Source organism: Varanus komodoensis, unplaced genomic scaffold, assembly GCF_004798865.1.
Source record: "Varanus komodoensis strain SLA01 unplaced genomic scaffold, ASM479886v1 scaffold24, whole genome shotgun sequence".
Classification (NCBI taxonomy): domain Eukaryota; kingdom Metazoa; phylum Chordata; class Lepidosauria; order Squamata; family Varanidae; genus Varanus; species Varanus komodoensis.
The window spans coordinates 4,140,249-4,164,957 of NW_025335641.1; the positions used below are offsets into that span (position 1 = coordinate 4,140,249).

A 24,709-nucleotide genomic window follows, 5' to 3' on the forward strand; every position below is an offset into this window, starting at 1 on the left:
TTTCTAAAACAAAAACAGAACAGGGAAAGTCAAGACTAAGAACAATTCAAGTTTATTGGGAAAAGGGTCCTTAATGAATTCCATGAGCCCAACCAACTTCCCCTAAATTTGAGCCAGGGCATGTTCCAGTCTTTTAAAAACAGTAGCTAAGTTAAGGAGGGGCTTCCCTGGCCCTCTACACACCTCTTGCCACCCTGGTAATTCTAATGCTAATCTTTCCACAAAACTAGCCTCATTTCTTCTTCTGGATCAATGCATGCATGCATGCATGCATGCATTCATTCATTCAAAACTTTTATATGCTGTCACCACATGCCTCAGCATCTTCGCAAAGATTCTATTATTATAGAAGAATCTTTGTCAGTACAACAGTTCTCCATTTTTGCTTCAATAGCCTAACCTACCTCACAGGCTAGTTGCAAGAATAAAGCTGGGGAGGAAGAGGATCATGTAAGCTGCCTTGAGTTCCTTCAAAGAAAAGAGATGGAATATAAATATTATAAACCCAAATAAATAAATAAATACATACATACATACATACATACAATTTGATCGCTCAGGGGAGGACCTTGGCTATATCATGGGTATTTCATTTATAATTAGGTATTCTAAATATTTTTAAAACATATATTTTTAAAACTGTAAGAAAATCATAAGAAAATCTGTCATGTGAATAGCACAAAGATGTGGAATGCATTATCACTCCAGAAATTCTTGGATATGCAATGACAAGGACTGATGGGAGATCCAATCCACTGATACACTGGAGATCACAGATTTCCTATCCTTGCCATTTTGGAGGTGCATTAGTTAAATAAGTGAGATTTTGCTGTACAGATGGAATAAATGAGATTTCAGTGGCATTTCCCCAAGTTATAGTGATACTAATAAAATGTTGTTGCTGGACTTTGAAGAGCTGTTTAAGATCCATGCAAAGACTTTTGTTACTCCAGTGGAATCTAACTTAAGTAGCTGACCCGTGTGCCATACTTAACTGTTTCTGAAGGTCTGAATTTCAAAAGTATTTTGTCACTCAGCTTGCAAAGGGTTCTAAAATACTTCTTTTTGCCTGATATAGCATAAGAAACTAGGGCAAATAATCAAACTGTATCACATCAATACAGGATATCTCTTCATTTAGTATGAAATAACATACCCTGCCTTGTTTTACTGTTGTTTCTGTTTCAGGTATATTACACTACAGGTCACTGAGGTTGGGTTCCCATACAGGTTTTAGAAGAGGAGGAGGTGGTTCATAATTAAAAAAACAAAACAAAACACTAAAGTGCTTGCTTAAAATCCCAGCCAAAGAAGAATTCCAGGCTTCTCAGTTCCCAGAATTCCTTCTACCAACAATGCTCCCCATCACCAAACACTTACCATTCCCTTGAAAACTTCTGAGTGGCAGCTGCAAGCGAGATGAAAAGTTACGTAGGTAAAGAGGCTGCAACCCTGAAGAAACAGCGCCAATCCCCAGCACCCTCTGGCCCCAAGGAACCTGGGCGGCTGTGCACACTAGTGGTTTCCACATTTTCCCTGCTATGGAAGCCATTGGAGAGATACAGCAATGCTTTCTATATCCTGGAAAGTTTAATTTCCTTGCCAAATTTGAATATGGGTTAGTGGACAGGTTCAAATTGGGTATAAACTGAACCATTTCCCAATTTGTATTTGTATTTATTCATTTTTGGGAAATGGCTGTCCTTATTTCAGAACCCGTAATGGGTGGTTGAGCTTTTAAAATTACAGTTTCCTATCAAATTTCCATAATGCAAGTTAGAAGCTGTGTTCTTTCTAAGAAATCATGGGACATTTTGAGATTGTCCCATAACTGCTATGGAAGTGTTTGCCAAAGCTACGTATGTTCGCTGACAAGTGAAACCCATTAGGAATAAGTCTCATTGAATTCAGGAGTACCTAAGACTAGCCTTAATTAGATTTAAGGGGATAATGGGAGAAAAACTTTGTCCAGGCCACAAAAACAAAATACCCCATACCGATTGAAAAGTTTGTTTTTAGGAAAAGTGCATATACAGCCAAGTGAACCTTAAATGTCTAGACAGCTTTATATCAACCTCATGAACCCAAAACCAGAACACAGGGAGAAATAAACCAAGCAATTGAGTTTTGCATACATTTAACAAAGGCATGTGTAAAAGGAAGCCCATTAAGCTTCAATCCAAAGACAATCTTAAAAAGAGCAAAACAAAAAACTTACAGTTACCAATAACTGCAGTATTTTGTGTTTAAGAAATGGGTTTAATTTAAATATTTTAATATTAAAATATTTAGAAAGCAGGTTACAACTGAGGATTGACCTAAGGCCCAGGATTTTGTCAAAAGTGCCTATTAGGATCAGCTGTTGCAACATGCTTATGTGCTGTTCATATACCAGCTTAATTGATAGTTTTTGAATTTCCCAATGTGGATGGCAGGGAGATGCCATTGCTTCTCTTTTCCTGACATAAAGTCTTTGGTTTGAAGAGAAGATGCACACATGTGCTGTGCTTCACTGCAATTCCAGAGGGTCAGCTTTCCCAGGCAGGTTTTCTGCAGTAATCTAGGCCAGCACCATCCATCTTCAGTTAATAAGTATCAAGCTGTCATCACTGTTACGCCTGCAGAAAGGCAAAGATGTGCATCCTTTATTTAATCAACTGATATGCCACTTACTATGTCTGCAAATATATCCAAGCAGTTTAGCCAATCAAATCATAATAGAAATATCCAGGTTAAGTTTTTAAAATATTTCACACCAAAGCTAAATGCACAATAACTAGTAAATGATGAACTTGGCAACATGATCATTCAGGAAAGGCCCAGGTAAAAAGATGGGTCTTTAGCAGGCTTCTAAAATACCTGGCACCTCCCAAATACCAGTGGGGAAGGAAGATGATATTCCAAGGTCACAGAACAACTTCAATTATATTTGCAGTCACACAAGTCTATACTAAAGAATGCAATCTGCCAGGTAACTTGGTCCCCAAATATTTAAGACCTTCGGTTTGGCTTGATAGACAATTTTCATTAGGAATACAATATAATTATTTTGGAGAGTATGAGGAAATTGGGGAAAAATCAAAAAGTTTTTAATCCTCATGCTTAGTCACATTTCACTTCATTTTATTCTGTTATGCTTGCTGTATTTGTTGTGTTTATTTATTGTTATGCTTAACTATGTTGTAAGCCGTCCTGAGACGTTCATTAAGGATGGGGTAAAATTACTGTAAATAAATAAATAAAATGCTGTAGCACCTGGCTTTTAACATCCAAACTTCACAATAATAAGCAGCATATAATCTGGCATTTACAGGTTTTGCTTTACTCTCAGCCCACTGCCACCCCCATCACATGCTTATACATCTATAAAGCCCTAAACGGCTTGGGTCCTGGTTACCTGAAGGAGCGCTTACATCCATATATGCCCAGCCGTCCCCTGAGATCAGCAGGAGAGGCCCTCCTCCAGGAGCCCTCAGTGAAGGAAATTAGGAGGGTGGTTACTCGGAGGAGGGCTTTCTCAGCGGTGGCGCCTAAGTTATGGAATGCGCTCCCCAGAGAGGTCCGCCTGGCGCCGTCGTTATTTGTTTTTCGGCGCCAGGCGAAGACCTTTTATTTAAGCAGCATTTTAAATGTTAATATCATTGAATTTCATTTGGCCAGGGCGGCTTATTTTCTTCCAATGTATATATTTTAATTGTTATTGTTTCAATTTATTGTGTATTTTATTATGTTGTGAGCCGCCCTGAGGCTTCGGCAAGGGGCGGCATAGAAATGTTTTAATAAATAAATAAATAAATAAATAAAAAATCTGTTTTGGTGTTGCTTGCTGATCCTTACATCTAATGACTATTGCCCTGAGCCGCAAAAAGACAATCCAGGGGAATGGCAAGAGGTGTCAGAACATGTTCCAGAATTCACCAAGGGCTGCTAGAGTTGCTGATGTTCTCCTTATGAAGAACTATACCCTGTCTCCCCCCACACCCAGGTGTCATACCTTTTCCAGCCAAAATTAGCATCAGGTGCTACCAACACTGGCAAATGCGTTCATGCACCCTGGATTTTCGTCCTAGGCAAGCAGTGCATGTACAGTGTCAGCCCTCTTCTGCCCTCTTCTCACCCCCCAGTCCTTCGATTCAGTCAATGCACAGAGGGGAGCAGGACTGCGTCCCTGACCATGCTCCCCAGTGCAGGAATGGGCTGCATGTGTGTTCAGGGTCCTGTGTGCAAACAGCTAATTCTTACGTTTGACTCAAGGCACAGAGGTCAGCCCCAGCTTGGTGATCCTACTCCCTTCTATACACTGACTGAACGGCAACATGAGGGCCAGCAACTGGAGGTGGGTAGAGGCCTGTTCTCCCCTGCAGAGGAGGGCAGGACGCGCTCCAACGGAGCAAAGCTCAGGGAGCCAAGGTTGAATTCGGATGCCAGGAAGCACTTCCGCTCAGTTAGGACCCCGAGGGTGTGGAATGGGCTTCCACGGGAGGTTGTTGAGGCCCCCAAAGATAGGCTGGACATGCACATGGTGGGCATGTCATAAGTGGAGCCGGCTGGTGCCGGAGGTCAGACTAGATGGCCCAGGAGGCCCCTTCTGACTCGCTCTGTTTCTATGTTTCTAACTCATCCAGAATGTGGGCAAACAGTTTGAAGCATGTGAGTTGGACTGTTCACACAAGCTCAGCCACTGATTGAGGCTTCACTGCCACGAGCGGATGCAGGGACCTTGAATTCTGAAACCTCCAAGTCATTTTGGTTTATGCGTGAGACAATGGGGCTCTGTCTGGGAGATGCCATCTCTTTATGGTGCACCTTGCCACATGGCCAATCACTTTAAATGTTAGAACTGTGTAGGATACAGGACTTGAAGCACTTTCGTCCTGTGATCACATCCCCAGAGTATAATTAAGACAGGAAACTAGAGATCACCATCATTTTTGGCTTATCCTGTCTGTCAACACAGCTGTTAATTTAAAAATAATCTCAAGGTTTTACCAGAGAAGATAATTCACTCCATAGTTAAAAAATATTTAGGTTAATTGCCCTCACTAGCACAATTCCTTAATAATTTTTTTTAATAAATGAGCTTTCTTTCTCTTCTCCCAGTAGTAATAAAGTACAACAGCAAAGAGTAAGAGAGTGCATACTCAACAAATCTTCCACATTTCTGGTTGGGCCCCATCCCTCGGCCCATTAAAAGCCAACTTCAAGGGTATGCAGACGCAAAGAACTGACAGAATCGGAAAGAGCAGACGCACCTCCTACAGCAACAGAAGTTGATTGATGTCTGTGGTTGTGTGTGCTCGCCGCTGCACTCCTTCAGAAATTCATGAAGATCTGTAACTGGGAATCCAATCTGCTGATATTTCTGAAACGGGTATAGAAAATTATTTGTTTAGGAAGCTGTTCTACTCAAGCTTTTCCCCATTTTCTACCGCTCTCCTAACAGCACTGTATTGTAAGGGGGTGGGGCAAGGGGAAGATGGATCAAGTCATTGTTTTGGCAAAGCCAGCAAGTCTAAAATGCATTAATGAAAGGTTGGAAATAAATTTCTCACTAAAGTGCTCGTGAAGAGTTAAAAGCTCCTCTCCTCTCCTCCTCCTCTATTCAGATAGAATAACTTCAATGGTACATTGATGTAAACTGCAAAATCCTTATCCCTGCTTGACATTGATCTTTCTGGTCCAATTCTGTTTGTTCTTTCAAAGAGCTGTACTGCTAGGCTACGCCAATTATATACATGGCTTTCCAATAGCTGTAATAAAAGCAACATGGAGAGGCAGGAAGCAGCATCTCCCACTTTTAGATGTTTTCCCAGTGCTGTGTGATCTGTTTTATTCACAGGATTGCCATCACTTTTCCCCCTCCAGCATACAAGTAGTACCATGTTTTACTGCAGGGATGCAGAACCTCACCCAAGGACCTAATGTATCCTCTCACAGAAATCCAGGCCCCCTTTCCCCCAACCACTAATTATGTGGTGGTTTCCTACCTCTAGAAAGTTCTACAGCTTAGTTACTACTGGCATTAAAAGATTTAACCTAGAAGTTTTGCTCCTGATCTCCTTTGCTGTAAGCCTCACCCACCTCTGGCCTGTGGCCCTTGAGAGTTTCCACAAAATGAAATTCAGACCTCAACCCGGAAGGTGTTGAAACCTGAAAATGCAACCTGAAAATGCATCACCTGTTTAGCAGCTAATAAAAGGTGCATGAACACTGCCAAGGGGGAAAAATTGAAATGTCCTCTTGGTACACTTTATTTCTATTTTTTAAACTGACATCAAAACTACATCTTCAACTGGTTGCATAAAGATATTGGAAGCATAGGCACCAAGGAGACAATCCTAAGCTAGCAGAGTCCTAGCTAATGGAACCAAATATATTCCACAGAAGCACATTTTTAAAACCTCTCCTATCAATTTTCCCCCCAATACCCCTAGTATGCCTGAGAACATTTGAAATCATTCTAGAAGTAAATTCCAGTAAAATCAAAGATCTCATTAGGGTTTAAGAATAGCTTGGCATTTTAGAGGAAAACAACCACTCACAACATGAGTTTACCTTTATGGTGTCATAGGCATCTGTAATCAGTGCAATGAAAAGGCTGAGGATCATATATATGAAGAGGCTAATGAAGGAATACAGGTATAGTCGACTGAAGAGCCACACTAAAGTACTCTTCTTCCGTATTTGAGCAAATGTAGCAAACATGTCATCGCCATTGACCAAAGAAAACAGGCACTCTGCTACCGTGTTCAGATCTTCAAACTAGAAAGCACGGAATACAGCTGACATCAGACGCTATTACCATGGCGCACGAAAGGATCAAAGGCCATATCATCCCAGCCATTTATAAAAATTCTAGATGTCTTATGCTGGAACAATAAAATCCCACAAATTAATACAAACAGAGTGTTTCAGACTCAAATTAATAAAAAACAGAAGTATACTGTTTCAGACTCAGACCGAGCCCTATAAGATTGAATGTCAAAAGCATGTCTGAACGTAAAGGAAAAAATGGTTGTATGTTAACTTTGCAGATGAGATTTGTGGTGATGTTGAGAAAGGGGACTGTGGATTTCTGTACATGAGGCATTTATCATGCGCTGGTCATTCCCTGCTTATGGTTGCTGATGGGTTCTTTAGGAAACACTGCTACCTTTTAGTTTCACTTCTATGGCTAAACAGCACTTTCAGGGTTTATTATTATCATTATCATTATTATTCAAACCAGGGAACTATGTTTTTTCATTGTTTTTGCTATTTTCCTAAATCACTGCGCCACACAGAAGTTATGTAACAAAAAAGCAGGAAAGGAAATGCATCCTTGTACAGAGCTTGGGTCTCAATTCAGCAACAAAACCAACACTAGATAACAGCATATTTACAGCCTTGTGCACAAAAGCCCTAATAGCTGCAAAGGGCTACAGCCATTTTATTATAAGTGTTCTATATGGTATTTTCAAACTGTAAACTGCCCAGGAAGCATCTGAGTTGAGCTGATGGGTGGTGAAGAAATGTCATGATAATAGAAAATAAGTCAGCCTTGACAAAAAGCCTCTGCTTTTCATACTCACCTTTGACCAAGCACAACAAAATACATGTCCGTTCATCATTTTATTTATTTATTTTATTAAAAGCTTTTGTATGCCGTCCTATTATACAAGATCTCAGGATGGCTTACAATATTTAAAAAAAACAATTAAAACAACAATTAGCAGAACCACCATTGTTGTCAATATGATAAACTTTTTTTTCCTTTACAAGTTAAATGAAAATTGTGTCGCAAGCAGCCATTTTTCCACGCCAGAGTACCACTGGCTTCTAAAAGATCTGAATACTGTATTTTAGATGACATGCAGGACCCAACTAAGAATCAAGCCTTCACTGACACTATTCTTAGTTTAGTCATATAATTTACTGTTTCCAGAAGGATATTTGTGATTGTTGTGTCTTCTGCAGCAGACTACAAGTCTTGCAGGACCTCAGAGTCACAGCATAAGTTAGTCCATTTCAGCAGACGCAGAAGGTGTTACGTAGAGCAGCAAGTATGTGTGTGTGTGCGCGCGCGTGCACACGTGTGGTTTGGGACTGGAATTGTCAACAGCGGTCAGAGAGTGGCTATACAATTGCTTGTTGATAACAAAGATAACCTTGTCTTGGTAAGCAAATGAATTGTAGTTCAGTTGCCTGGGCTACAAGTTGTCTTTGAACTTTCTTTGTTCAAGAATGGCCACTTTACGGTCTATGACAGTGTCCTGCGTAGCTGAAAGCTTCTCCCAGATGCCATTTTGTTACCATGTCTAGTAAGGCAATATTGTTACAAGATATAACAATATCATCCACAACACCAGGGGGTTTATAGCCCTATTTGACTCCCAAAGTGTTATAGGCCCGCATTTGCCATCCTACTGCATTCTGTGGATAAGTAGAGCACAAGAATAATACAACCATTCAGCATCAGAAACAGCCATACAAAAACCGTGGGAGGGAACACAAGAGTTTTGCAGGACCATCTGGGTGTGTTTGCACCGTGGGTTCATTGTTCACTGAACAACGGACAGTATACCCAGCAGAAGATCAGGCTTAGCTGGGGTTGCTCTGCTGTATTTCCCTCAGGCACCAGGCAGGCCCAGCTTATTGACCAATGTTCTCCCTGGCAGAATCCCTTTTGTCCCCACTTTCCACTTTGATTGCTACCCCTTTTTGTTCACCACCATTTTTAAATCTAAGCCTCCAAACAAAACAATTGGGCTCATATTTTCCTTTTTGGCCCTTAAAAACTGAATGTGATTTTTATTATTAAATTAATAACTAACTGCTGGGGCATATGTGCAATCTTAAATAGAACTACGATAAACCAAGAAGGTCAAGCTTAGACTATTGGAGGCGTTTTGAACAAAGATGGAAAAGCTGCCTCAAGCTTGAGAGCTGGCTATGAAGAGCTGAAGCATTTCATTTGGCACGCAGACTGTGTTTGCTAGCATGGTACAATGCTGCCCTCTTGTGAGAAACTAAAAGATAGACCGTAGCAAAAAATGTGTCAATTTTCCACACAGACATGAACCAACTTCAAACCACTTTGGTTTTGCAAAGAGGGTTGCTAAACAAAACCAAGCATGGCAAGTTTTTTTCTCTAGATGTATCTGTTGGTTCCAGAATAGAAAATTAAGCATGTGCACACAAGAACAGACATTTTGAGAACAGAGCGTGGACAGAGTTTACAGCCACTCTGTTTATACATTATATCCTTCTATATTATATTCTAGTTGCATAGCAAACTATGTTAAAAGTATACAAATACCTGCATACCTTTTCATGATATGGCCCTAGAACAATCCAGCCACAGAAAGTATAGCCAAGATATATCATTCCAGCACAGCAACAGAACCTTAGAACTCTGGGCAATGATGCTTGCATTGTTAAAATAAGCACCTATGAATGGAGGAGAGGAGGCATAACTGAACAGGCACGTGAAATGAAAATATATTACACTATGCAATACTTTACCCCAGAGCTTACATTGTATGTCTGAAAATAGCCTAAGTACCGAATGACTCCAACCCAGACAAGTAAAGTAGATGTACCAAGAAAAATACTGCAAACATCATAGTTTGTAAGATTCTGAAAGAGATAAGAAAATGTTAAGCAACTGAAATTAGTTTGGGTGCACTTTGATTCCTTAGATCTCTAGAGAGGCTCTGGGACCAGTTCTTTGCATGCAATGCTGGCTGGGGAATGCTGGGAGTTGTAGCACTTTTTTCTGCCTAAACATGTGTAGGACTGCACCTCACAGCCACAACCCCAGACCAAACAGACCAAAATAATTGTGCCTCTAAGGCTCACCTTAGCTTTTATTTCCATTTTCATTATAGATCCGATGATAGTCATCATATCACTTATAATCACCAGGACATACCACCAATTAATGAACTCCAGGCGGTCTGCACTGCACACATGGCGTTTATATTTCTCTAAGAAGAAGTTCACAAACCTCTGTTTTAAGTATGAAAAAGAAGAGGAGAATTGTTAGGAAGGATCCACTGCATTAGAATAATACTAGTACACTAGTTTATTTCACATTATCAGAGTGCACCAAGGGGCCATCACTGACACAGTGCTTGTGTGTGCAGGCCAGCCTTCCTCTCTGCATGATTTAGAGTGCCACTGGCCATTGGGCCTGCTGAATGCAGTCCATAACATCCGAGCTATGCAAAGGGTGATTTCTGCTGTAATGCTTTATATGGTCAACACTTTCTTGAACACCAGAGGATTACAACAAATTACTAGGTTTTGTACTTGCCACTATGGCAGGTAAACAACAGTTGAGCTTTAAACAATTTTGCAAGACAAGTACCAGGACCATGAATCTGGCTTAGGACCAAAAGGGAAGCCCATGAAGAATAGACATTACACATTTCTTGTGATCACACATGTGGACAGTGTGTCCTCTGGATTTTGAACTAGTTGAACTTTCTGAATAATTGAAGGGCAGCATCTATAGGATGTATTACAGTAGGCAAAAAGGTTGTTACCAGGGTAAATGCACCATAAACAAGACCTTCAAGCATTATACAAACTATGCTCTCATGTGCTGAATTATGTTTTTATGTATTGTTCACTTTAAATATTTTTAAAAGTTGTTGATTTTTATTTTATTAGATTTCTATACTGCAACCCTGGCCAATGCTCTCCGAGTAAAGTAAAACAGCAGCAAAATACCAGCACAATAATAAAAGTATCAAAATAATATAATAGTGAACATTAAAAATATCTAAAACATTGAGGAGGCAGTGAAGGCTAAGCGGCTGCCTGAAAAGGGGGTCTTCACCCAGCATCTCACTGTTATGCAGTGAAGATGCTGGGTGGAACTCCTTGGGAATTACATTCCACAGAGAAGGAAGACTGCTTCCTAGTCATCACCCACCACATGATTGTGGGTGGTGACACACAGAGATAAGCCTCTAAAGATTATCCTGGCAATCAGGCAGGAATGCATGGGAGAAACTGTTCCTTTAGGCAGACTGCCCCTAAGCCATGGTTTACTTGTATTTTGATTGCTGCCCTGGAGTTGTCCAGAAAGGAGGTTCATAAATCCCCACTTGATAGACTTCATCCTCATTTCTGTTTTGCAAAAATAAAACATCACATGCATCCATCAGAAAGGCCAAGACTTACTTACTTTTTGCAGTTTTAGAGCAAGAATAATGGACCGTGTGCAGAGAATAAGGGAAGCAAAGCAGTTCACAATGACAAAGCCATCAAAAACCAAGGCATATGGTGTGTTTTTCTGAACTGTTATAGGAGATACATATAAATTAAAGATCAGAAATATTGAATTAGCATAGACATCTACAAGTAAGTCATGATACAAGAGAGAAAGAAAAGACTAAATCATTGCTCAATTATCAATGTATTACTTCAGAACATTAAAAAAATAGGTCTTTGACAGAGAGAGACCAGAGCACTCAATACAAATAAGGAAAAACAGAGAACATGTGTGATTTTGCAAAGAGAACATGTGGAAGAATTCAAGTACTGCCAAAAACAACATTAGAAGCTTCAACAAGATTTTTAACGTATTCATCTGATACTTATATACAGTAAGTTTTAGATATATCTGTAATCCACATCTATCTTAGAGATCCCTCCTCCTTATATCCCAAATTCACTAAAAGTAGAGTGTGGCAATGTGATTAAGTTTGACTGACACTGCAGAACTCGGACACTTAAAATCTTGCCCAAAATAAATTTCTCCCCCAAAATCAGTTTCCAGTTACGCAAGTCACCATTCCCTCCATTTCCCTTATTCACTTGGGGATAGTGCTCATGCAGCTGAAATTGCGCAGCTTGTGCACACACACAACCAAAGTATCCATAGACTTGGGAGAACTGCAAGATTTGCAGAAGGATGCAAAATAGCTTTAGAAGGGATCCCACAAGAGGGGAAAGTGCAAAACGGGTGCGTGAGCACTAAGTGGGCTTAGTGATGACTACAGAGTGTTGGGGAGGAAAAGCAGGTGGGAAGAGTTATGGAATGCTGTACCATAGAGGAGGGCATGATAGGCAGGAACAGTCTACCTTGCATTTTTTAGGAGGTGGGAAATTCCACTTGTTGCCTCTGTTTCTTTTGCTTGGGTATTGGTAGTGATAACAAGTGTAGCCAAAACAGCACCACCCTCACACAAGATTCTCTTTGAGCTTACACAAATATGCACAATACTTACTAGAGCCAGATATGTTCCAGTCTTTACATTCTTCTATGTCAGCATCCGTATCAAAAAATATTTTCATTTTACCACTGTGGGCTTTATGGTCAAATGTAACCTGTTAATATAAAATAATTAAAAAGCAAACTATTTGCTTGGACAGATGCTTTAGATCATATAAAGCAATTTATACACATTTTTAAAATTCTTGTGGGTAGCATGGGGAAAAGTTGCATACCTTTAAAATCCATGCATGTAAGAGTGTAAACACTGTGTTTCTTGTTTTTCGGTTTGTTTTTAAATAAAGATGCTGGACAACATTTTCCTTTGTACAAGCTGTTAACCTGGACCTTCTCACTCTCTCAGTCTCCCCACACCCACACACACCTAGATGTCAGAAATCACTAAAAGATGAGAAGCTTATTAAGCCATGATTTGCCACTACATGTGAACTATGACTACAGCAAGATAAACCTTCATAGGAAATTGCTCAAGAGAAAAGAGCTGTATTTTATATGTAAAGAATATAGAACATACTTACAGTATTCTCAAATTCATAACAGTCAGGCAGCTCACGAGCATGAATGGTTTGTAGATCAATTCCTTTTAGTTTAAAAGAGATTTCAACCTGTATGAGCCTGGAAAAAGAGAAGACATTGCAATATATTCCCTTTTCTAGAAATATACAAACTGTTTCCGAAATCCTCACTTTACCTATAAAACTCAAAGAGGAAAAATGATGTATTCTTCAAGTCACTTATTTCCTTAGTAGCCAGTTCCTGAGGCTCCAGGCGAACGCATTCTAGCAGTAGGAAAATAAAAAGATACAAACGGCTCATCTCCAGTTGTACTACATGTACTTCCAAAATCTAGGGTTGTAATAAAACTTAATGGGGCACATTTCAAAGAATGCATACACAGGATTATGTCACCATTTGTACAAGGTAGATTGCTTTGCAACCCCATATCCAAGACAGAGCCTCATTCTCTGCTAATACAGTTCTGTACACAAGTAGCTTTCTACTTCTGCATCAGGAACACATACCATGAATACACAGAATGAGCTTTGCAGATTCACAAGCAAATTCTTCAGAGGCATTTTTTTTTTGTGCACCCACCCCAAAATCCTCTTCCCCATACCTTTGGTTAAGTAGGATGCTAGAACCTACTTGCACACACTAGGCCCATTTCAAAAGCTACAGGTCTCATTCTGCTAATTATATCTTAGCCAAATAAGCCCGAGTATGGCTATACGTTTGCTAGTATTAGCAGCACTTCCTGTCCTCCAGTTACTGTGCACCATGAAGAAATATGGCTTCCCATTTTGTCTGAATCGTGAAATAATTACCAGCTTTAGAAGAACTTTCAAACTATGGTTTAAGATCCTGGCTTGTTCCAAAGCTGGTAACCATAGTTTTCTGGTTCTGACAAAACTGGAAACAATAGCTAATTACAAAATCTACATTTCATTAAACTATGCTGGAAAAAGAAAGAGAAGGGGCTGCATGCATGTTTTCTGCATATTTCACTTTGTTAAGTCAAACTACCATCATCTGAACACAACTATGGTGTGCTTATAGCAGAAATCCAGTCCTGAGAACGGCTGCATAGATTTGCTACAGACAACAGGACTCACACAGAGAGCCAAAGGTGAAGGATGTGATTCTTATTGTTCTGTCACAATGGTAAGGAGGACTTTCCCACAAATCAGAGACAAGATGGCTATCTGTACAGGCTTACGGATGCACTTTGGCCTGCCCCTGTGTTCTTGCTAAAGGTATAAATATAAAATGGAGAGCTACAACAGACTTCTATTTCAGTAGTACCTGTTTCAATAGCACTGTCTATATGCAGTGTATCATTTGAAGATAGCGTCATGCCTTTTCTATATTGCTTTTTACATATCTGCAAGCCTTGCAGGTCATCTTCATCTTGCTCATAACCTAGTGTGCCCAGTGATATGTTCTTCAGTTGTTGATACTAATTGCAAAGCAAACACACAAAACAAAGAAACCTCTTCAGAAAAGAACAGCAATTTCCATAATGGCAAAAGTACATTATGAGCACCTTTTCATTTGGAATGTATCACTTGTGAACTTGGACGTGAAAGTAGAAGAAGAAATAATCTTTTTTGTAGCCACAACTCAGATTACAAGATATCCAAAAATGTAAGCTACTGAAAATGTAAAATGCTGCCCAGTTAGCTTTAAAAAAATTAAATTTCCATTAATGGCAAAACAGTGAAAAGGTACTGGTTTAATAACTAAGACCTCTTCTGCCTAATACATACTTACTTGGAAACCAATCCCACCAATTTAAAAGTTTATTTCTAGGCAAGACTGTTTGGATCCTAGTTCTAGTATGCCAGGATGAGGGAGAAATCAGGATGGCTGAAGAGCTGCTGCTATCTTGGCATAGCTGGCCAAACATGGCTTTTAAAAGCTAGCCAAATTGTAAGACACACAAATTACTGAAGATGCTTACTGTTTCTGAAAGACAGATGTCACATTAAATTATGAAGGAATGAGCGGCACCCTACCTGCATCATTATCCCATTGTATGCCTACAGACAGACAAGCTAGGTGCTCTCTTAATAAGGAGCAGCCCAGTAAACCAGGTACACCTTTTCATATTTTAGTGAGGTTTGCTGTTACTCTATCACATGCTGTGTGAGCATGTGGATACCATGAGCAGGCACATACCTGACTAATTGTAAAAAAGATACTATCATAAACATCTTGTTGTGTGTACACACTACAACTGTAGTCATCTTCATCAACACCAGAATAGTTTTTCAGGAACAGATGCTTGAAAGCCATAGTATTTTCCTCTTTGAACGAAACCACCAACTGATTTCTCAGGCCAAAAAGGATGAGCTTTAAAAAGAGACAACAGAGTGAGAGGTAAATTGTTTCATGTTATGTGCAAACATTTTGAGATATAGTGTTTCCAGCTTACTAAACCAGAGTTTATTAAATTGTAAAACATAAAATTTCCATGCTCTGTTCTCAGTAAGATCCTGGTTAGTACAGTGACATTAAACCAGGATCCTGTTGCAGAGATAATGGAGGAGTCTGGCTAAAACAGGACAGGACACAGAAACCTATGTATGTTTGCATGTTTTAGTTGCTTAGATAGTTATCCCTTTTTCAGTTATTGTTGCTCCTGTTAAAACTTATTAAAATTATTTTGATCTGTTTTAGCATTTCTATTAGTATACTAGTTTCTATTATGTGCATCACCCTAAAGCTATGGCTATCAAGTGACTCATAAGTGGAAACAAAGGCAGAGGAGGGAAGGGGCAAAAGAGGCCCAGCACTCATGCCAGCTTGCTGAATTACATGTTTATACAACTAGGGATGGAAGAGAAATTCAGTCAGTATCTTACTTCACACTTCTGGAACAGTACACAAAACTGAAATGCAGTTATACTTTGACATCTTTGCATTTCTTCCAACTTTGCAAATAAACAAAAATGATTACATTAAGGAATTATGCCAAATGCATATTAGTGAGAGTAATATATTAAGAAAATGAGCTGCTATAAGGAAGAGGGTGTACAAAAGATTAGGAGAAATGCGTAAGAAAATCCACCTTTTTTTAAATTGTAAAATGATCCACAATGAAACAAGCTTGAGGTTGAAAAAATGAAAAGGCGAGCAAAATTTAACTTTACAACTCCAATTAGTTTCTCCCCATGAGCCTGACACTGTCTTAATAGTCATGGGATAGGTCAGAGTCCCAGCTTCTGAATCTGGAGCACCCTCCCACTGTCCTCGCAGCTGCCAGGACTCCAAAGGTCCGAGTGTGACTTCAGAGCTGGCAAGGGGCACAGGGAGGGGAGGAGTAAAGCTCTGCCTGGGTATGATGCCTTGCAAACAAAGTCAGGAACATGCAGAGGTGGAAAAAATATGGAAGCAATCCTTGTCTCTGCACTCATCCTGCCCTTCATTGGATGCCGCTAATCCTGCAAGTTCAGGGTTCCCAAATAGGCAGCCTTTTACAATTATTTTGTTTCAAATCATACTATACTAAAATGATCACAATTCATTTCACAGCTTTTCTAACCATACACAAGAATTCACAGGCTGGTTAAACAATTTAGAGCAATGGCCTGAATGTATGTGTTGCACAAGGTTGATAAGCAAACGATACAAAATGGCATCACATGTTAAAGAGCAGGGAGAAATTCAATGGACTTGCAAGGTACAAACTGATGGTGGAGGGAATAGGCTGCAGAGACAAGAAACCCCAGAAGAAATATGGCAACTTCAGGTGAACAAATGCAGGGTGCAAGGCAGTGCCCATCCTTCATACTTACTTAGAATAATCCAGCATGGAAACCGAAAAGGGAAATATTTCACATTACTACAGTAACATGTTGGAAGGACAGAGAACACTTACTAAACTATGTTGAAGAATAAGAATGAAATGCAGTAAATTCATAGTTTGTTTTTTAACTATTTACTCCATACTGGACATACATCTACAGTCACATGCATATTTTACCTACGTTTTATGGAGGCTGGACTCCTACTTACCCTGAGGGTTATAACATCAGCAGAAAAGATGCCCAAGTGAGGGAAAATGCAGCAAGAAAGACAATGGGAAGAGATGAAGATGGTGCATCATGTAGGACATGTGCCTCTTAAGAACAGCTTTTTGCAACTTTCAAGAAGCATCATCTGTGGACCCAATTCTGTGGGCTCCTATGTGTACAACTTCCTAAGAAGTTAGCATAGCTTTTCGCCTGGGTTGCCACTGTGCCGGGGTGCTGCCATCCATCAGCGCAGCAACGAATCCATACTTTCAAGGAGAGCTCAGCTGGCAACATCCAGCAGCTCATTCTTCCCCAGGGCCTTGGCATGCAAGCGCCTCTTAGAAGAAAGCAAGCATTACAGAACTGCATGGGAAGCCCAGGGGGATAACAAGCTGCTAGACTCTCCCAAAACAGACAATAGAGGGTCTGGCCTTGGAATGGTCCCAGCAGTGTGTACCGGGCAGCAGCCCAGTTCAAAGGCAACCTGACATTGCAGGGAGAGAGCTATACAAATATCTATGCCATGATTTTTCTACAAATATTGGACTAGGAGGTTGCAGTCTATGAATAATAAGCTAGAAGCATCATCAAAAAAGTGGGAAGGAGAGAAAGGTGGGAGGCGGGAAGGAGAGAAAGCACTGGACAAGGTTACATTACGCTTTAAATTGTTGGGGAAGCTAATGATGACTGGGTTGAGGCAACACAAAAAACTGCACTCAAGTTGAGTATGGAATGTCACTGAACTGAGGGTTGTTGAAATGTGGGTTATTGTGTTGTTGAACCCCAGCTGAAAGAACAAACCATGGTGAAGAATTCACAGTTCACAACCCAACAACAAGCCACAAGTTCTCCTCCTGGTTTGTTTGTAGATAACAAGCTATGTCTTGTTAGCACAGTTGAGTTCAGACAACACGATAGCCCATGTTAAACAACCCATGGTTCAACAATCCATACTCAGCCCTTGACAGAACCCAGTCAGAGCATTTCCCAAGGGAGGGGGTAAGGGACACCATGCAGTCCTTTTTTCGCAAATGTCAGTTACATTCTACTTGAAACTCCATGAAAGAACTCATGGCAACAGCTCTTCAAGCATGAGTTTGCCCCAGCCGTGCTACTCAAGATCCACTCAGCAGAGAGAGAACAGTGATCTCAATTTGGAGCAATTAAAGGTATCAGCAGTTGATCCATCCAGTTAACCAACACAGTCTACACATGATACTTGTTCTTTGGCAGGTGAAAGCCTTTTTATTTCTTCAGAGATGTTGAGAACTGCTTTTAGATCTTTGCACTGTTTTACCTCTGCTGCTTTTTTTTTTTTTTTTTGCTAAAGGTTTTCACTTGTTTTAAACTGACCTTCTTTTAATTCTTTCTGCAGACCAGAAAACTACTGTTACTGAGCTGTTTTGAAATATATTAGGACACATAAATACTGCCTTTGCTACTGTTGCTCCTTAGCAACAGTGATAAATCAGTGAACTATAACCCGACTGGCATCTTTCCATTCTTTTATTTAAACCATGGTGGAGGAGGGGAGTGAACAACACCTTCAATGTACACTGATCTGTACCTTCAAAGGTCTTCTCAGGTGAGGTGGAAAGAAAAAAAGGGAGGGGTACGGTGGCACAGAGGGGAGGTGGACGGGTGAGAAACTGAGGTGCGCTTTAGCCTTTGCAAGAATGAATGGCGCTGGCTGCTAACTAACACAGTGGCCAGATCTATATGACACAACAAGTCACACCGCATAAAAAGCTGTGCCGCACGGCTTGTTTGCCCAGGGCCCACAACATACTAACAGATGGGGAAGAACAGTGGGGGTCCTGCAGCGCCTCCTCACTGCTCTCTCCTCCTGGTATCATGGGGACACTGCAGGAGCACGGAGGGGAGGGAAGTGGGGATACAGTTGTCCAAAAGTGCCAAGCAGCACTTGAGGGCAACTGCCAGAGGCTTCCCACTGCTGATCCTGGCAGAACAGGGTCGCTCAGCATCCCCTATTTTCCGGGAGCAGCAGCGGTGCAAGCGAGCCCAGTTCTGCTTGGCCTCCTCTCAGGCAGAGCAGAGCAGAGCAGAGCAGAGCAGAGCAGAGCAGAGCAGAGCAAGGCTCTGCCCACCCATCGTGCCACCATGATTGCGCTGTGATCCCAACAGCCGTGCAGGGGCCACATTCTCCTGAACCTCCCTGGGAGAAACCCAAGATGATGCACCTTCTCCACCCACCCACTGCTGGATCGACTTCTGATCATGGCGTTGAGCAACAACGTGCTCTTCTGGGCATCTCCTGGGGAACATGCAATGCAGCAGGCAGGGAAGCCAATGTCTTCTGTGTCCCCTAAGGGCAGGAGGCAGCAGAAATTACTTCCAGCCTTTGTCTGCTGGTATGATCCTGCAGCGAGTGGGGGGCAACAAGGCACATTCTTCAGGGTCTTCCCCAGAGCCGTCCAAGAAAATGTGACTCTTTGCCCATTGCGGCAGCTGCTTGGTGGCTACGGCAGCAGCAGCGTGTGGAGGGCTGTTGTGTCAGCTGGCAGCCAGCACACAGGGCCGCCTCTGCACCACTTCTTTAAGCTCCCAGCTGGTGGCACTTCAGGAATCCCAGCAGTGCTCACACCAGGCCACACGTGGCTTGAGCAGGCATCACACGGGAACAAGGCACTCGTGACAGCCACTCAAAGTGCCACATGAGCAGGTTGGGCTGCTCTCGAAGGCACTCACGAGGAGCGGCTTGGCCAGAAAGGCACAGGGGTTGTGGCGCTCCGGTCAAGCAGCTCGCTTCTTGTGGGGCTTGGCTCACATGGCCAGCCAAGGAAAGTTAAGCAAACCTTACAAAAAGCCTTAGCTTGTCAGAGTGGCTTATCAGCCAGCTTAAGCCTCACTGAGAACATCATCTCAGGTCCAGACAGCATGTGAAGCCACCACAATGGTAATCAGTATGTGCTTTCAAAAGCTTTTCCCCCCCTCAGACCACTCACTGGAAAAAATGCTCCATCCCCTAGCAATACCATCATAGTAGTTATTCCTGAAATTCTTGTGAAAGCTAGTTAAAGGTACACAGTCAAATGCCATAAACAGCTTTACAGCAGGTCAACAATTTTTTTCTGCTGACTATCTGTTTCTTTGCTGGAATTTTAACATGTAAGAGAACAGCTTTAAGGAACGATATGAAGTCACAAAAAGTCTGTTTGCTTCCTGGTTCATGAACACAAAGCATTGATATACAATTGTCAACTAGAATTATTAAAAAGTTACCTGGGTAGTAACCATAACAATCTTCAGAATCTGAAGTCCCAGTTTCCAGGGTATTTGACCTCTAGCTCTGAATTTTTCACATGGATTCATAAAATAGAATTTTAAATCCTCCTTAAGGGACACTTCTTCCTTAGAGTCCGAGTCCAGCTGAGCCATCACACTTCTGCCAAAACAATAGGTTTGTGTTTAAATGTAACAGTTTAAGTTTTTCAAGTGCATGTACGCAAGCAGACGCACGTGTGTGCGCACACACATGCACACACACACACACAAAACTGTCATGCTTGCATTCAGAAGTATAAAGAACAAGCTTCTCAAATTAAAGAGTTAAGGCCCTTTATCACTTTTTAATGACAAAAGAAAGCTTTCTTTTTCCTTATCAGAGCAGCTTGTTTACACATCTTGCATGGCATTTTAAAAGGAGCTTGTTCCAAAAAATCAAAAATAACAACTACCCCTAGTAAACATTAACATTAAATCAGACAGATTAACTCAAAGTAAGCAAGAAGTTTCAGCTGCTAAGAACTGCTAATCTTAAAGAACTTTCAGCAGCAGCCCCAGTTCAGCCAATGTGAGTCACAGACTAAGGTCCAGCCTACGCATTATATTTGAGGAGAGGGACACTTATCCCCTTCCCCATCCATGGCAATTCCTTATTAAAAGAATGCCTTCTCTCTCTGCAGGTTTCTAAGTCTGGATGCATGAGGTTATGCAGATGCAGCAAAAGAGCAACAGAAATCATGAAGGTGGAAAAAGAGTTAGTCACTCCCAAAGCTGAGTAGAGCAAAGGAAATTCTTACCAGTCATTGGGGGTTTTATACTTACAGTTCTCTAACACATGGCGTATCCCTAGCAGAGCGGTAGGAAGAATGATCACAGCAGCCCTTCATCATGCTGGCACCTGGACTCACCAACAGAAATGACCATCTCTCTCATTTCCTTGAACGTTTTCACTATATTTGGCTGTATAATATTACGCAAACAGTACAGCTATAAAACATCCCTTCAGAGAAGGAAATGATTGAAACCAAAGGTCTCTGTGGTTGTGCATTAGCCAAACAAATACAGAAGCTGCCACCTATCTCATGATTAAAAAATATTACTGAAAGACCTACTTTCCTCTCCAGTGTCAGGGCAAATAGCGCCTTCTGGGAAGCCCTAAACAAGAACTTAATTCTGCCTGACATCCTGAGTTACAGCACAGACTGCGCTGGAGTTAAGCATAGATGGACTTTAAGCAGAACTCATAATTCAACTGCACAACTACAAGATAAAATGAACATTACTTTGAAAGCCTGTGGGTTCTTGTGTATTTCTTATCCTCTAACCTGTATGCCATACAGCCTCAAAGACCTTAACCCTCCTGTGTCCCAAAATTTCAGGATTCTGAAAGTATCTGAGGCAGCTGACCAGCAGCCTGTAATCCAAATCTACAGCACTTGTCACTACAATATCTTGTTCTGGTGGACGCATGGAAATCATTTCCTGTTTCCCTGCACCATGCACAGGTTGCATTTGTGACAATCCAGTGTTAAATCCCTGACCAAGTCCTGCTGGCCCACAACACACTGCTCTTTATAACATGACTACTTTATTTGGAGCACTTCATATAATTTTATTGGCATCTTAAAGTGCTCTGCATATGCCACATACTGTTACATGGAAACAAGACAGCCACACATTTCTCCTCACCAGCCTCAACTTTTCTCCCTCAGGCTTACACACTCGGCCTGATCAGGTAAGTCTATAACTTTTGATTAATTTACCAACATTTGGACAGTTTCTCAAGATCTCTGAAACAAGTACCTTAAGTTTGTTCTATCCACATATACAGAGTTTGGTTCAAATTGCTTTCTCATTCCTAACAGAATTAGTCTGTATTTTTCCAAGGCAACTGACTCCCCTACACACATAGCCTGGGTTCAGACATAACAACAAGCCATGGTGGAAACAGTGGCATGGGCTGTTCTATCTGAACCCAGCAACCATGGAGCAGTGTGGTAAGGATGGTCTCCGCAGGGTCACACTGAAAATCAATGTTCTGTTCTATGGTTTCCATGCTTCAACGTGGCTTTTTTGGACATCTGAACTCAGGAAACTTGGTTTCCATGTTTTTTTTCTGTAGTTATATGCAGAATGGCCACAGCTGATTAGTGTGCTGTCTTGCTTTACGCACAGAAGCTCTTGTCCCCTCTTGAGACAGCTGTCCTTCACGCAACAAGCAACGCGCAGTGCGCAAGACATTGCCAACACAGCAAGAATCCTGAGAAGTTCAGATGCAGTAAAGAAACTATCCATTTGCCAGTGCTGAAGTAAGATTCCATCAGCAATTGAAATTTACAGGGGGTGGCCACTATTGTCTTTTATTTGCAACCAACCATGTTTTCCCACTGCTTCTTCTCTCCTTTTTCTTACCTGAAAAAATCACTGACAGAAGCCACTGTCTGGGGGCACCCCTATTCTAAAGAATCACAGTAAGCACATATTTCTGTTGCTCTGTAGCTGCAGGACACTACAATTTATCCCATGTTCATCTAACTTGACTGCAGAGGGTTCCTAGTCCTACCAAGCAAATTATATTGTGCAGTTTTCCTGTAGTTTCCTGAACTGAATTTTGGGGCATTTTTAATGTGCATCACTCTTTATTGTCTATTTATTAGATTTCTATCCTACTCTTTTCTCTTGCAATGAACTCAGAGCAGCTTACACCATTCGCCCCCTCCTGTTCTCAGTCTTATCCCCTCAACAAGAACCCTAAGAATTGTGTTGGGCTGGGAGTCTGTGACTGGCCCAAAGTCACCCAGTGGACCCTATGCTGAGCAGGAACTAGAAACCAAATCACTGGAGTCCCAGTCTGACTCTCTTAACAACACCACATAGAGTCTCAGCTTCAGAATCACAGAATCTTGCAGAGGGGGGAGTCAGGTTACTTGGTTGCCATTTGTAATCCTCCCATATTTTCCCACTGATTCTTCCATTCTTCTTACAGGTGGGGGGGGGGCAAAAAAAAAAAGACTGAATAATTGCACAAGTCCTTTTGATTGGTAGTGCTAGGAACTTACTCTGTCTGAAGTACACTTTGTGGAAAGAAAAGGGATGGAGTACCTGGAACCCCAGTAAAAATTCCATGAATGAAGCCAGGGTTGCACAATGAAAAATCTCACCTTAAAGCATCTATGGTGCACCTTAGTGGAATCCTTTTGAAGAACAACTAAAAATGCATGCTACTCCATCTTGGGACTTCCCCCCACTAACCAACCAGCGCAGCTGCCCGTAAGTTTTGAAAGGCGTGTTGTGTGAGACTATCTGGACAGATCCTTTAATCCCAAACACAATTTTCCCCCGCCCCCGACAACCCCTGTTTAAAAACACAGTACGACCCTGTGTCTTCCTACTGAAGAAATCCCAGTGAATTCAAGGGGACTTTAGTTCTTCGGTAAATGTGTTAGCTTTTGCTCTGCGAACCCCCTCGGATGTTAGGGCAGTGCCGCGATATAATTAACTGAAAGGGCAGGCTCAGATAGGCGTTTTGGAGAGGGGCCGTCGCTGCTCCCCCATACCTGGTCACCAGCGTGCTTCCCTTGCCCAGGTCCCTCAGGGCCACGGTGCCCGGGCGGCAGGTCTGGCGACGGCTGCCGCCGCCTCTCTCTCGCCCTCCTCCTGCTGCTCTGCCCGGCGGGGAGGCATAGCCGGTGAGCGACGCGGGGCTCATGCAAGGCAGCGCAGCCAGGCGAGCGAAAGGCCCGCCGGCGCCGGGTCACGTGCAGGCTGGGCGGACGCGCCACAGAAACGAGCGCCACCGCCGCGGCAGCCGCTTCCACCACCCCGTCGGCGAGCGGAAACTAGCGGCAGCGGCCCACGCGGTTTCCTGGGCCAGCATGGGAGAAGCACGCCGAGCCGAAAGCTCTCCCCGCACAGCCGCGGCCGGCACGCGCGGCCGGCGTCGCTCGAGAGCCCGGGACCCCTGTGTCCCAGCGCCGGGCGCAAAGTCGTGCCGGGCGGTGCTGCTTGTGGCCGGCAGCTGTTTGTTTGCATCATTATTATTTCCTCGCTTGTTTATCTTCGCCTCGTCTCCGGTGCCGGGCTAGGAGGGCGCCATCTGGGGCCGGTTCTGCTGGAGGGCGCTTGCTGCCCACTTCCAGTTACAGGTTGAGGCAGCCTCCTTGGGGAGTCTCGAAAAGTAGAAATACGCGCCGCGAATTATTTTTATTTTTTCTTCTCTTGCCGGATATAGGCAGGAAAGAGGCGCTTGTAGCATTATCTGTCTCAAGTGCCCAGATAATTTGATCGATCTCCGGTTCTACCAGTCTGGACTTAAGGTACAGTCTTAAGCAAATTCAGACAGGAAAAAGGTCCTGTAACACCCAGGATACCGTATTTCCCTGTAAATAAGACCGGGTCTTATATTATTTTTTGCTCCAAAAGAGGACCTAGGGCTTATTTTCAGGTGATGTCTTATTTTTTCACGTACAACAATCTACATTTATTCATGTACAAAAATGCTACATTTATTCAAATACAGTCATGTCATCTTCTGGAACATCGTCATAACTCTCCAAACCCTGAATTGTGTTGCAACAGACACAAGTGTCTGTCTGGATGACAATTTTAACTGGGGCTTATTTTGGGGGTAGGGCTTATATTACGAGCATCCTGAAAAATCATGCTAGGGCTTATTTTCCGGTTAGGTCTTATTTTCAGGAAAATGGTACTTCTGGAGAGA

At 42.1% G+C, this 24,709-nt stretch overlaps 1 protein-coding gene across 2 annotated transcripts; it reads right to left on the bottom strand.

Moving 5' to 3' along the window:
• Nucleotides 1-1,231: 1,231 nt before the first annotated feature.
• On the bottom strand, nucleotides 1,232-23,649 carry MCOLN2 (mucolipin TRP cation channel 2). Of its 2 annotated transcripts, none has more exons than XM_044432395.1 (14): nucleotides 23,547-23,649; nucleotides 19,987-20,149; nucleotides 14,906-15,079; nucleotides 14,030-14,183; nucleotides 12,918-13,005; nucleotides 12,745-12,841; nucleotides 12,222-12,321; nucleotides 11,177-11,289; nucleotides 9,841-9,990; nucleotides 9,517-9,618; nucleotides 9,307-9,429; nucleotides 6,556-6,762; nucleotides 5,253-5,362; nucleotides 1,232-2,618 (listed from the first exon to the last, which is right to left on the bottom strand). In XM_044432395.1, the coding sequence occupies exons 2-14, from the start codon at nucleotides 20,140-20,142 to the stop codon at nucleotides 2,582-2,584; spliced, it is 1,611 nt and encodes a 536-aa protein (XP_044288330.1). In that variant the 5' UTR covers nucleotides 20,143-20,149; nucleotides 23,547-23,649; the 3' UTR covers nucleotides 1,232-2,581. The 2 variants fall into 2 exon arrangements, with proteins under 2 accessions (XP_044288330.1, XP_044288329.1); XM_044432394.1 differs by lacking the exon at nucleotides 23,547-23,649 and adding an exon at nucleotides 20,812-20,852.
• Between the last annotated feature and the right edge of the window lie 1,060 nt (nucleotides 23,650-24,709).